We start from the raw sequence: 14,913 nt of genomic DNA, 5'->3' as shown, positions 1-14,913 counted from the left end.
TCAGAAATTGCCTTCAGTCATGGTTCTGCACACCCATGCCTTCCTCTTGGAGGTAAACCTAACTGCCAATTGCTATCTGCTGTTGATGGAGGTGTGCATTACAGAGCAGACAATACATACAACGTGTCTGATGTACACGTACAGTAAAAATAAGCATACCTACCTTTTGTCAGCACTTAATGCTGTGAAAGGAACAATGTTTTTCTTCTTTTTTCCTTTTACATATCACGTGTTTTGACCATGAACAGTTTCCGTGGTTACACCCTCTTGGGTTCTGCAACCCTGTGAAGAAGTATGAACGGACTAACAAAGGCGAGATTTGATGTATGTCATTTCATTATATTTGCATGCATTAGGGACATTACTGCTCTCCTGATCTCGAGTACATGTCTGTAAGATGCCGGCCTTTCTTCACCGTTGTGATTGTTACGGCGGTTTACATTCCACCCGACGCAAACACAAACAAGGCCCTCTCTCTCCCCTGCTGAACACCGTAAATGAACAGCAACAAGCCCACCCTGACGGTGCTCATGTCATTGGAGGAGACTTTAACAGGGCTAATCTGAAAATGGTACTGCCGAATTTTTACCAGCATGTCAAGTGTGCAACGAGGGGTGGAAACACTCTGGATCATGTTTAAACCAACATCAAACATGCATACAGAGCCATATCCCTCCCCCACCTCGGGCAGTCAGACCACCTCTCCGTCCTGTTACCCCCAGCCTTCACCACCCTCAGACGCAGTGGCAGGCCCACCACAAAAACTATAACGACCTGGCCTGAGGATGCACTTAACAGATTAGAAGGCTAATTTGAGCAGGCGGACTGGAATATGTTTCAACATCAGGAGCTGGAAACACACACGAGCACGGTGCTGGACTACGCTAAGTTTTGTAACGGAAATGTGACTGTAGACAAAAGCATCCGGGTTTTCCCTGACCAGAAACCCTGGATGACGACCCAAGTCCACAAACTCCTCAAAGCCCGCGACGCGGCCTTCCGGTCAGGCGACAGAGCTCTGTACAGAGCTGCCCGAGCTGACCTGAGGAAGGGGGTCAAAAAAGCTAAGATGGACCACAGGTGGACCATAGAGTCCCATCTGTCCAGCAACAACACGCAGGATGTGTGGAAGGGCATACAGGACATCACCAACTACAGGGGCTGTCAAGTAACAACAACAGACCATCTGAGTGCAGCGCTAGCAGAGGAGCTGAACAACTTCTTTGCACGCTTTGAAGCTCCAAAACAACAGAACTCTGCTGCACCAGCCCCAGTCTCAACCGCAATACCATCCAGCTCCACTTCTCCAATCACGCCGCTCACTGTGCCTGAGGATGACGTCAGGAAGGCGTTCCTTGCAGTGAACCCCAGAAAGGCAGCTGGCTCAGATGGAGTTCCTGGCAGAGTGCTTATAGATCGGTGCGAGCTTCTCAGCTCGCACCGATCTTCAAAGAGATCTTAAACTTCTCCCTGGCCCAGGCAGTGATACCTTCCTGTCTGAAATCTGCAACCATCATCCCAGTGCCGAAGAAATCCCCCATCTCCAGCCTCAACGACAACCGTCCGGTGGCGCTCACTCCAGTAATCATGAACTGCTTTGAGAGACTGGTCCTCCAGCACATCAACGATCACCTCCCCCCAGACCTCGACCCCCACCATTTTGCATACCGCACAAACTGGTCTACAGAGGATGCCATCGCCTTAGCCCTGCATGCTGCGCTGAGCCACCTGGAGGAAACAGAAAATACTGATCAGAAAACTGGACACTTTAGGCCTTCCCCCCCTCACATGTGCCTGGATAAAAGACTTCCTCACTGACCAGCCCCAGGCTGTGAGGCTGGGCCCCCACCTCTCTCCCACACGGACACTAAGCACTGGTGTACAGGAGTGGGCTGTGTACTGAGCCCACTCCTGTACTGCCTCTACACCCACGACTGCAGTCTGCAGCATGATAGCAACCTCATCGTGAAGTTTGCTGATGACACCACAGTCGTCAGACTCATCTCAAAGGGAGACGAGGCAGCCTACAGGGAGAAGGTCCTGAAGCTGGTAGCTTGGTGCTCAGACAACAACTTAGCTCTGAACACCAAGAAAACCAAGGAAATAATCGTGGACTTCAGGAGGCACAGCTCTGACCCAGCTCCCCTCTACATCAATGGAGAGCTTGTGGAGAGGGTCCACACCTTCCGGTTTCTGGGAGTTGTATTTTCCAACAACATCTCCTGGACAGAAAACATCACAGACGTCATCAAAAAGGCTCAGCAGAGACTCCACTTTCTGCGGGTCCTCAGGAAGCACAATCTGGACCCCAGCCTGCTGACAACCTTCTACCGTACGTCCATTGAAAGCCTTCTGATGTACTGCATTACAACGTGGTACGGCAGCTGCACCATGGCAGGCAGGGAGAAACTGCAGAGGGTAGTCAAAGCGGCTCAGAGGATCATTGAATTCCCTCTCCCCTCCCTGTCAGACATCTACTCCTCCCGCTGTCTAAGCAGAGCTGGGAAGATCATAAAAGACAGTTCCCACCCTGGCTCTAGACTGTTTGACCTGCTGCCCTCGGGAAGGTGCTACAGGTCAATCAGATGAAGGGCAAACCGCCTTAAGAACAGTTTTTTCCCCAACTCTCATTTCACTGTATGCACGAGTGATGCGAATTGTACATTTGTAAAATGACAATTAAGGCATTCTATTCTTCTATTCTATTCTATGTACAATTAATGCTAAAAGAAGGAACGTAAATATAGTAACACCAACACAAAAGATGATAGTTTAAAGGGAGTCATTATCATCGTGATGGCAGACAGACTAACATGATTATGATGTTTCTTGTAGCAAAAATCACTATTTATAATCAAAGTATATTAGGTCTAAAACTGGTTGATCAACTAACAAAATTCTATCAATTTTGCAGCTATCGATAAGATGTGAGAAGTCTGACTGTTAGAGCTAAAAGCCCTTTTTGTGGTGCTTTCCAAAAAAGCAGCTTAGCCTAACAAAAACATTATTATTTATTTTAGACAGAACAAGGGAAAACTTCATTTTCAAAACTGAATTAAGGTCATCACGTTTTTATCTGTCCATATTTCATTTTAAATGTAGGTTTTCTTACTTTATGTCTATTTACAAGGTGTTTCAAGAACTCAAGAAGTTGTTATAGGTTGCAGCATTGAATTCAAAGTCATAACACCACACCTTCAGTCAAAACACTCTTAAATAGGAACCTGTGTCCGAGGTAAAGTGCACATTGTGAATCACCGTGACAAATGGAAGGAAAAAAAAAAAAGAAAAGCGTGGCTCACATAACTCTAGAGGCAACAACTAAGAATAGTTAAGTCAATAGTTCAGAGTGGTACTTATGCATCAATCATTTCAATTTGAGACTAGCCAAACATTGATAAATCAATTCAATCCAATCCAGTTTTATTTATCCCTTGCTATCCTTGGCACTTTAACGTTGGGAGTTGGGTCATCTAGACCCACTAGACAGTGCTCTGAACCTTTTTTCTTCAATGATTTGTGATCTTCACTGGTGTCCATGGATTACATGAAATCTTTCCACCTTTATCCACCTTTGTCATGGTAGGGAGAACACGTCAAAGTAAAGATCGGGTCATCTGGACCCCATAGGATTGCAAAAGGTTACATAGCCTAATATTACAATTGTACAAAACATAAAATCAGTTATAAAATACAATAGCTGATTGCAGAACCAAACTAAACTAAACTAAACTAAACTAAACTAAACTAAACTAAACTAAACTAAACTAAACTAAACTAAACTAAACTAAACTAAACTAAACTAAACTAAACTAAACTAAACTGGGCATCGCTGCCTTTAGACCCTCCTTTTTGGTAAGGAAAAACTCATTTAAAAAGAAGAATAAAAAAAAACAGATTCCAGGGGGGGGAAAAAACATAAGAAAGCTCAGGGGTGTCCGCATGAAGGAGGGATCCTCTCCCAGGACGGAGAGGCGATTTACCAGAACTCTTAGAGAAGAATTTGCTTATCTACATGTTTGAATAGTCCAGCAGACGGGCTTCATCCAGATGGAGTTGGGAGGACGGCTGGGGTTCCACGGCCAAGCATAGACGAGCCAGCTGGAATCTGGAATCACTTCCACTCCCCCAGAGGGGAGTCAAAAGAGGAGGAGAACTAAATGATAAATAAATGATCAGGAATAGAGGAGAGGAGGAGTAGATGAAAAAAGAGGACAGAACCCTGGTGCACCTTACTTTCCCCAGCTTCAAACTTCTAGCAGCCTATTAACAACTAATTTTTATTGTAGCAGGATGATGCTGCACAGCTGCAGGCAACCCCCCTGACTGCCTGGGAGCAGTTTAAAAATGGCTTGGCCCATCACTTGAGCACTTGGTGTCAACAGAGCGGCATCAAGCCCTCTTTTTCCCCATGGTCATTGGACTGAGGACCTGCTGAGAGGGGGTCGCGCCCTTCCCAAGGGCCGCTGCTGTGTTGTGCTGGTTTTATCCAGTTTTTATCTGTTGGTTTTAAGGTTTTATCCCATTTTTACCAGTTTTTATTGTGAGTGTGTGTTTGTGTGACTGTGGGCATTGATTGTGTTTTTTGTGGTTTTCTTTCAAACAACATTGCAGACCCTTGTTTTTTCTCTTTTTCTTTTCCCAGGGCCAAGTGCAGGGATGGACCATGTCGGGCGACTACAGTAAGGCTCAATTAGGGTGTGTTCAGATTTAGTTTGTATTTTGTTTTTCCACGTGTGTGCATGCCACAGAGTGGGGGGTTGTGTTCTATTTTTGGTTGCCAATCTCCTCCACGTGGGTCGGCCCAGCGCTCTGTTGGTAAGCCTCGGCCCATAAGACAGGGGCTTGGTGGCTAAATGCTCTACCTCCAACTGTACTTTTAGAAATTCTAGAAACCACAAGCAGTCCTGCATTTTGGGAGCACAGTTTTCAGTTCGGTTGGTTTTGTATTCTGATGACATAACTCTGTTTGGCTCAGGCATTAACTTGAGCAAGCTAAATATTAACATAAATATGGCTTTTTTTAACATAAAATTCAGGTTCACTTTGTATAGGTTATTAATACATTTGCACAAACAATTTAATCCTGAGCAGGAAGTAAAAGTAAGTTAATGATTCTCTGTTGGCAGGTCTTATTTCCCTTCATCCTCCATGACTGGTGCAAGAGTTTTTGTAAAGGACAGAGGATTATGTACTGGCGCTGACTAATGGGGAATAAACCAAATGCCTTTTAAGAACCATTACTTTTACCCCCTATGCTCACCGCTTCTGAGCTTCTGCAAGCTGCTACCATCCTCTCTAAACTTGATCTGTGTAATGCCTCCCACTTAGTTTGTACTTGAGAGAGGTGATGAGTGGAATGATGCTTTCAATGACCCCATTTAGAGTACCTAACCATGCCATTTGGGCTCAGAATCTGGTTAATGAGGTTTTAGCAAACCTCATTAACATCTGTTTTTACAAAACAGTCTGCTAATTTCCCACCTCATTTATTAAGTTCGTAATCTCTTTGAGGGGAAAGATCCACATGGCCAAGAAGCTCCCGCTGCTGGCGAGCGGCCCATGTCACTGCTACAGCATTTTTTAAATACAATTGTTTTTGTCTGCTCCGGATTCACAACAATTTGACTTTTCTTTATATATGCCCTTAATCATAAGAAAAAAATACCCAAAACAATGATTTTATTGGAGTGGGTCTTTAAGGTAAATCAATTTCAGACAACAGAGGACCCCAATTTACCACCAGCTACTGGACTGAGCTCCTCGGGTTAATTCCGCCATTATTTTTTTTTCGGGTTTAACCCACACTATAATGGACAAACCAAACATCTCAACTAGGAGCTAGAGCCAACTCTTTGTATCCTAAACTACCAGAATCATTACACATGAGCCTAGAACATCGTCGAAGCAGAAAACACCCTTCCATCCCACGCCTCATGCATTTCTCTTATTTGAAGTCGTTCATGGTTATTAACGCCCAATGCTTTCCTTCTCAGGAGAAAGAGGCGTCCAATTTGCCTTTCCCGCTTAAAGCCAGTGTCATTGGACATGGAGGAAGCCCGGGCAGGTACCTCTACTTTCTTTGGCTCCTTATAAGAAAAAGTTTAAACACTGCAGTCTTCAAACAAGCACAAGCTTTGGATCTCAAGGCCCTCAACATTCTTTACCTGTCACCACATTTTTTTTAAGTTTTAAATACTTAATGCAGCTGTGTGTTAGTACATTTAAAAGAAGGCTCAAATGATTAGTCAAACCTCAAAAAAAGAGCAATATGTTACATCTACATGGCTGAACGTTGAGATCACACTAATCCAGTGTTTCCCAACCCTGATCCCCAGAGAATACTGCCCTGCATGGTAACCAATTTGACCGGCTTGAGCACACCTGATTCAGCTCATCATGAAGATCTGCAGAAGTCTGACATGTTGGCGTATTTGTGCAGCGTAGGATTAGCGTTGGGAGACAATCCACTGTAAGGTCGAACATATTTGAAACTAAACTCATTCTTGAAGTTTTTTAGGAATCACAGGTAATATTCAACGTAAAGTAAATGGAACACGTAAAATGTTTTTCAATTATTAATCGAGAGGATTAAGATGAAATCTAATAAATAAATCTTTTTATCTTTGTTTTTTTTGTAGCTTTTCTTTGTGTTGGGTTGGTTTTGATGTGTCTCTAGAACTGTTTCTGGTTGACCACTCATTGGCATCAATTATTGCTATTTTTTTTAAACAATTTTTTACTATATATATTTAAAATAAAAACAGCATAAACACCAAAAAATACACCTTGTGAGCTGAATTCATGCAACATCCACCTAAGACAAAACTGTGGGGATGGGAGACACGACCAACACTTTTCTTTTTGTTTAAGCGATGTAAGTTAAAAAAAAAGATTCTTTAGTAATATAAAGAACAATAGGTGTGGACACAGACACAATGACAGTGTTTATTGGTGTGACTAAGAGTGTTACCATAAACACAATGATGGGACATTATATAGACATGGGCCTATATAGTTTTTGGATTATTTTTAAAACAAAGATGGGCTGGGCTCAGGTTTCACAGATGATGACAAAGCTGTTTGTTACCAAAAGAATGACACACAATCAAAATAGATCTGTGTTTATTATTTTTTGCAGCTATCGATAATGAATTAACCAACAAAGCTGATAAAATCAATAAATTGACAAAAGGAATGGCTTTGGCGATTACTATTTTTTAGCTGCAGTCTGCAGCCTTCATTAAAAGGTTTTAGCCTCCATGCTGAACACTGGTGGAAGCAGGTTTCAAATGGTAAATGGAGTAAACTTCTATGGTGTTTTGCTACCCTTTTAGAAGGCCCCAAGCACTTACAGTCCCATTCACTCACACACAAACATTCACACACTGAGGGCGGCTCCACTGACTAACACTTGGCACTTGGTGCGGTATCTTGCTCAAAATACACTTGATTTTCAGGTGGCGGTCAAAAGTGTGATTTCTAGTAGGATCTTTTGCTTGTGTTCTAATACTTTGTTGTTCTGCAAATTTTCCGATTTTTTCTGAAAGGTCAAAATTCTGAGACATGCTATCCAGCCAAGGCGGCAACAACAAAAAAGTCAAAAAGAAAAAGAATTAACCCATAAGATTATATGTCAGGTCACACCTCCATCGATCGATCTGGTTTTTTTACAGACTTTGGTTTTTGTGTACGTTGAGAACCAGGTTTCTACACTTTTACTATATCATACATACAACATCACAGATGTTTTCCAGCTGTTTTTCTTTGTTACATGTTGTGCAGACTCTCCTTTTTTGCATGTAAAAGTTTTTGTGGAGAAAACTGACTGTGGACAGAAAGTGTGGTTAACTACCCGTTTCAAACCAAAACGGTTTAACTTCCTGTCAGATAAACCAGTATGCTCATCACTGCCATTGTTGGGGAAAACAAATCAATGACTGTCTATAACACAATGACTATGCCCCTGTTTGAGCACAATTTGGATTTTTAAATATGAAATAAAACTGTCAATTTCTCGTTGTAAAACCAGGGCCAGCATTGCAGCAACAACTGAAAAATTGATCTCAACTTTCCCTATTTCAAAAGGTGAGCTTTGTCCAGTTTATTAAAGTAGTAGGAGAAAATAATACTCATTCTGGTCACAGTGATACATGCTGGAAAAACAGGTTTTCTTTGTGAAACTAGGTTTCTGGTTTGGATTATTTTGGAAAGTAGGTTAATAGAGAAAGCCAGAGATAATCTATCTATTAAAGCACCTGTTATAACACTCATTATGTTATTGTTTGTTTTTTATTCATGGATTTAAAAAAAATTATGGCCAATCCCAGCTATTATCATGAACAATACACCTTTTAGTCACCATAAGAGATAAAAATACAATCTTGTATGTTCACAATTTAATTTGTACAATTTTATCCTCACTGAATTTTGGAAAATGTTTCAATTTGATTTTTTTATAATGAAGATGAACAAGTAAAACAGGTACATTTTTGCTAAAGCATATTATGAGCAAAAGTCACTAAGAGTATGCTTTTGATGGTTGAAAATAAAAACAACGTATCTATCTATCTATCTATCTATCTATCTATCTATCTATCTATCTATCTATCTATCTATCTATCTATCTATCTATCTATCTATCTATCTATCTATCTATCTATCTATCTATCTAGTTATGTAGAACCTATTGGTGACTATTCCTTTCCACCTTCTTTAAAATAAAACTAAAGCATGGAATCAATTATTATAAATTATTAAATACAATATTAGCACATTCCAAAGAAAGAAAAAAGATTCAAACAAACTAGGGATTTAGTATATATATATATTTGTCATTTAGCACGTATTAAACTCAAAATTTTGATGTTTTTAGGGCATTTCTTTCTGATTGGCAGGTAAACTAATCCAAGCATGAGCCCCACACATACTCATTCTTTCTTTTTGGACAACCCAATCGTCATCTTTATAACATTGTGATGGATGAATGCCCATCCCATTTCAGTCTTGATTGTTGCTCAACAAAATCAAGTGAGTCATATCAGAGCTTTACCATCCAGGTATACATGTTTTCAGTTTAATCTCACTGATGTGTGTAGTATATTCTGCCCAATTCTTGCTTAAACCACAAATAGGATGACTTACAAAAGATGGACACATTCAAAGAAAATCACGTTACTTCAAAAAAGAATGTAGGTTTTTCAAATTAGCCTCACACTCAAATGGAAAAACGGATCTGTAAACCAGCACTGATCTTAGAAAGCGATGGTCTGAGTACAGGTGTCACAGATTTCAGAAGTCAGCTGTAGTATTTATTTTCTATTCATAACAATCAATTATAATAAAAAAAATAAATTTTATATCAGTGTTTGGGATAGCGACAATAGTAAGGTTGTACAGAGTTGAAGACGAACTGTAATATTACTGTTAACCTTTCCTGTTTAATGATGAATTCTGCTTGTTGTTAAGGAAAGAAATCTTTTTACGTTTCTTGCCCAACTCTGATTAGGACAGTGTGTGCACAGTACTTTTGTTTGCACAGTCAATGTTTGCTCTTTCTTAGAAAAAGAAAAGCCAAACAAAAAAAGACTAGAAGTGATCACACCCGATCCCTTCTTCGGAACAGCTGCAGAATATTACGTTAAGCATGCCTTAAGTAATACTAAGCAGTAGGACCTGGAAGGTATGCAATAACAAATATTGTTCATCAAAAATCTCACTCAACGAGTTCTTCTGTGCGTAATGTGTTTAAATTTTAAGGTGGAACAATGTGTTGCATTTCAGCCACACCTCTGCTTGAAATTAATGAGTGTCAAAGATTTCTGTGGTGTTATCACAACAGAAGCCACAGCAGTTTTCCTCGTTTCTTAAAACCTGCAGTGCTCTCAGTGGCAGCCACATTTTAAACAACAACACGGAGAAACTGCATCGGAAACAGAGCAGATAATAGCATCAACCTGCACAGTTCAGATCAAGGCAAACTCTGTAAGTCTTAATATCTCCATGCCTTTTCAGTACTTTTTACAGTTAGTCATTTTTATGAATGAATATAATCTCCGCACTGTAGAAGGGATTATATATCAAATAGATGGAATCAGATATAAAACCTATTTTAATCTGATCTACTCTCGCGTGTTTTCTATGTTTACAGATTAAAACATTTTGTTATAAATCTTATGTTAATGTGCCCAGGCATACATGGTTTTTCTCAGTTAGACTGCTTGTTGTAGCAAAGCACTTGTTTTACAGTAACAATTGAATTTCTTTCTAGTTGTTGAAAGCAAATGAGAAAGTTAAATTTAAGACATTGTTAATTATGTTTTTTTTCTTTTGCTGATCTTAATGTGACTAGACTGTTGCATTTGCTCTAAAAATCTCTCTAAACCTGTTGGATTGTGAAGACACCATATAGGTTTTTGGAGACTAAAAAAAAGTAAATTACAATCAGGCAGTAATTAACTTAAAATAATTACCCACTGCATATATAAATTAAATCTATACAAAAATAAAGATTTAAACAGATGGGATGCTCAAATATTGACAATAAAATATTTTTTAATTTCCAATTTCCCATTTCCTGTGGTTTAGAATTTTACATTACAGGTGTCACTTACTTTTCAGCTCTTAATAGTAATCTGAAATTAAAGATAATTATCACAAATGTCTTAAAAGGATTAAAAAAAAAATGTATCCAGGTTATTCCATGCAAAAGTACAAAACATTAATCTGTGTCATTCTAAATAATTTGTCAAAGAATATATTGTTGCATCCTTGTGTTGTCTCAGTCTTTTTCTTATTGTGTTATTTTTGATAAATACACTTTTAATGAATTAGTATAGGTAGTGAATAAAAGAAACTGTGCATTTGCAAATTTTTCCCCAATATTGTGTGTATGTATATTGTATATCTGTCTATGCCTCTTTTCTATTGCATTCTCAGTAGAAACCACAAAACTATCATTTGCATCACACAAAACAGTGTTAAATCCATAGTGATTTTCTTTCTTTTTGTCTAATTTTTGTTAAATTATTTCTAGTTTCATACTGTGTATTTACAAATTAAACCAGATTATGGCTGCATCTACTGATACGAAGGCAACAAAGTTTTTTATTCATTTATTTAAAATTAAAAAAAAAATGCATAAAAAAAGTTTAAAAAAAATCAAAATATAAAGAAATAATGAAGGCAGAAAATTAAAGGTTATGTTATGTGAGGTTGTAGCTTAGGTTTGGGACATTTTGGTAGTAGTTTTTGCCTTGAAAGAGTTTCTAGAAACTATGACACTTTTTATACTTTATTCATAATTTTACTGTCATGGATTCTCCCATACATCTTGCGCTTGTTTGAATCATCAAAAAGAAAAAAAAGAAACATAATTATTAACATTTTGTAGTAATGTCTTATAAGAATACTGTCTTAAAATTGTGATATGTTCTTGTATATATTTGTGTTCATCATTTAGAGTAAGTAATATTTGTTATTTATACTGAATAACGTTTAAATAGTCAAACTTATGAAACTAAAATTTTAAGAACTTTGTTGATACACACACCTATGCATGTATTGCCAGGGCTCGCACTCACACATACATACTCAAAAACATAAATAATATGTATATAAAGGTATCACAGAAGAGGTCATGGGCTAACAGAACCTGAAATACAGGTACTCAACACTGAATGAATGATGAATCATGCAAAATCCCAAGTAATCCAAAATGTTTTCTGTTGTTTAAAATAGGGTTCAACTATATATTTATAATGCCATCTTGTAATAATAATGTTTTAAATAGTTTGCACCAACGTAAAAGGGTAAGAAAACTCTTAGGGGTTGGTTCCCGAAGCTTGTACTTCTTGGTGAAGATAAAAACATAAAAAAGGAGAGAGTGGTGAAGGTAACAGGGGGGCGGGGTATGCTCAGTCGTTCTGGAGTTGTAGTCTAGAATTTCAGTTGTTAAGTTTTGTTAAAAATCTTCTTTTTTGAGCAGAGGTGTCAGCTCACCTAGCACAAATGGTATGTGTGACAGAATAAAATGCTTTACATGTGTTGGTTTGCATGCATATGTGTCTGTGTGAACTGTAGTTGTGTTGAGTAGATGTTGACATGATTGTATGTGAAGATTTTTATGGGCCAACAGGTATGTTTGTGTCAACCTGCCTACCTGGTTAACCTCTAGGTGGGAGGTCAACTAAGCCCTCAATATGAACTTATTTCGTTCTATACAAGATTCGTACAGGAGGAATGCGGTAGTAATTACTAACTACTGTCCCGACCCACAATAACACTCTCAACGCTGATTAAATATATAAAGACAAATGATCTATATTCAAGTTTTAACATGTTCAGTACACATCTGTTAAAAAAAAACAATTAAATCGTGGATTTGGTGTAAAAAAAAATACAATGAAAAAACCCGTAAGATCAATAAATCACAAACATGAAATAATTAAACAGTTCTTAACCAGTATTTCTTATTAAACCTATGTTAGATCCAACAACACTCTAAACCTAATTCCTTAAATTCTGAGTTCTCAGAACAAAATATTAAAAAAAACAGGGGGGAAAAACTCCAGTAGGGAAGAAAAAAACTGTGCTTGAAGGAAAAAAGTAAAAAATATTACTCGCACATCCTGAACAAGAGATGGCTTTACCACTCTTGAGGCAGTGAGTCTGGGGAAACAGGTGAGCGTGGATTCAGGTGAGGCCACAGCACCAGCATGGGATCAGCGTCGATCCAGAGGGATTCAGTCCGCTCCTTGAAACGATGGAAAAAAAACAGCCGACATGCACGTGTCAGGCAGTTAGCTAACTCGAGCTTTTTCTACTTGCATCAACTCCAAAAGAATCACATCCAGCACATTCTCAATATTAACAAGGAAATCATGCATTTTCAAATAGATTTTTTCATTAAAGCTAATACAGAAACAAGTTAAAGTAAATACCGAAACATATAAGCAACCTTCTGCACGGTGGCGCAGTGGTTAGCGCTCTTGCCTCATAGCAAGAAGGCCCCGGTTCAAGTTCCGGCTGGGGGACCTGGACTGGACCATCAATGGTGGACCTTTCTGTGTGGAGTTTGCATGTTCTACCCTTGTATGCGTGGGTTTTCCCGGGGGACTCCGGCTTCCTCCCACCATCCAAAAAAATGCTTCATAGGTCAATTGGTTAGTCTAAATTGTCCCTAGGTGTGAATGTGAGAGTGGATGAGTGTGTGATTGCGGACACTCTACCCTGCGACAGACTGGCGACCTGGCCAGGATGTCCCCTGCCTTCGCCCACAAGTGGCCAGGATAGGCTGCAGCAGCCCCGTGACCCCGAAAGGGAAAAACGGATGAATGAATGAATGAATAAGCAACCTTTCTCTTCTTGGCTTCATGCGCTAGCACGCTAACTCGTTAGCTTGGTAATTCGTCCAAGTGGTCAGCCTATTAAAAAAAACAACTGAAAAACAATCTTCAACTCAACTCACCAGGATCTCCTTGTCAAACACAACTCTATTTGGAAATCTTTAGAATACTCCTCCAGTGTCGATCCGTGCTAAGTTACTATGTCTGTATGTTTTCAAGAAGCACACTGATGTCCTTTCATCTCACCACGTCGTCGCAGATGGAAAAAACAATAAGAAGAAGACGTCCTCCCTCCTTGACGCTTTAGAAAGCGTCTTTCAAAAGAGTGTCTCCCCCTAGTCAGAGTAAAGGTACCGTCTGTGAGATGTGTGAGTGAATATCTAAAATGAATTAGGGTTACATTTGTAACACTTGAGTGTGAGGACAGGACCCGCCCCTTTTAGCTAACTTTTACACCAGACTGTAATGATGATAATCCTCGAGCATCTTGTTGCTTAATGATTGTACCCTCCCACCACCACCATTTCTGTAATCATCTTCCAGATTTCCTTAACTCCCCTTTTCAAACTTTCCGCTGTGCTCTTGCCCGCTATCTCCAACATCCCTCTCTTCTTTCCTCTTATTCTTTTCCAATTGGACCAACAAAAAGAAAAGGAGATACATGTAATCAATATGAATAAAGTTTAGCCTAAATTAAGAAAAGGGTTGATAAAAATGCACACCTAGTGTGTTAGAAGATCCATAAGCCCTTTTGCAACAGTAAAACATGTCCAACACAAGAGGCCTTCAGCTCTTGTCTGTATGCTCAGCTGTTGGACAGGAAAAGTTAAAAAAATAAAAATGTCTGGGCACCCCAGGTTAAACATTATATTTTTTTTGTTTCTAAGGAAGCCAAGAAAAAATGAAAGAAAACAAAATGTCAAACAGTAGCAAATTAAAGATGAAACATTCTTGTAATAAGTCAAAAAATAGGCTTTATTTCCATCATTTACCCTTTTAATATAATAATTTTAAAAAGCTGGATTGTGGGCTTATCCTTGATAAGCAAGTGTGGAAAATTCCCTGCATAAACAAAAACAAGCATTATTAAAACATGCACTTTGAAAATTGCTTTTAAGAAAGTAAAAGGGGGGACCGATTAGAATCGTGTCAACTAAGTAACTACTGTGAACACTTATCGTAACGTTACGGGTGGCAACCACACTGAATTTCTTTGGTTTAAAAAAAGAAATGTAGTTTATTTTTACTTTGCAATCAATTTACCCAAAAGTGCACACAAAAAAAGTGAAGTCAATCGCTTTCACTAATGAATAAAACTTTATTTCATAGTTACTGTTACTTTAGTTGGGACAAGAAGACGACGTGACAAAATAAAAAAACCCAAAAACATTCTACAATAACTTAATGAATAACTTAAAAAAATAATGGAAATCTGTGTTCCTAGGAGTGCTTCTAGCATGACAAGAAACGTGTGTGTCATCATACTCTTCCTATTAGGTAAGTATGTAAATACAAGACATTTACAGATAAAACATGAGAAAATGACAATGATTAAAAAATAATCAAA

General features: G+C 38.8%; 1 protein-coding gene across 1 annotated transcript in view; it reads left to right on the top strand.

Annotated features, from left to right (window-relative positions):
- The first annotated feature begins 3,451 nt into the window (after window positions 1–3,451).
- The window catches only part of LOC105355085 (uncharacterized), a 41,584-nt gene continuing 30,122 nt past the window's right edge, over window positions 3,452–14,913 (top strand). Inside the window, exons 1-4 of the mRNA XM_078955284.1 lie at window positions 3,452–4,543; window positions 4,646–4,682; window positions 5,997–6,067; window positions 14,791–14,843. Coding sequence (XP_078811410.1) covers window positions 14,804–14,843 — 40 coding nt within the window. The 5' untranslated portion in view covers window positions 3,452–4,543; window positions 4,646–4,682; window positions 5,997–6,067; window positions 14,791–14,803. The remainder of the gene's footprint in view (window positions 4,544–4,645; window positions 4,683–5,996; window positions 6,068–14,790; window positions 14,844–14,913) is intronic.

This window comes from Oryzias latipes, chromosome 11 (assembly GCF_053564925.1).
Source record: "Oryzias latipes strain Hd-rR chromosome 11, Olatipes_Hd-rR_3.1".
NCBI lineage: Eukaryota > Metazoa > Chordata > Actinopteri > Beloniformes > Adrianichthyidae > Oryzias > Oryzias latipes.
Note: the sequence above shows the minus strand (reverse complement) of the source record. Positions and strands in the feature narration are given on the sequence as shown.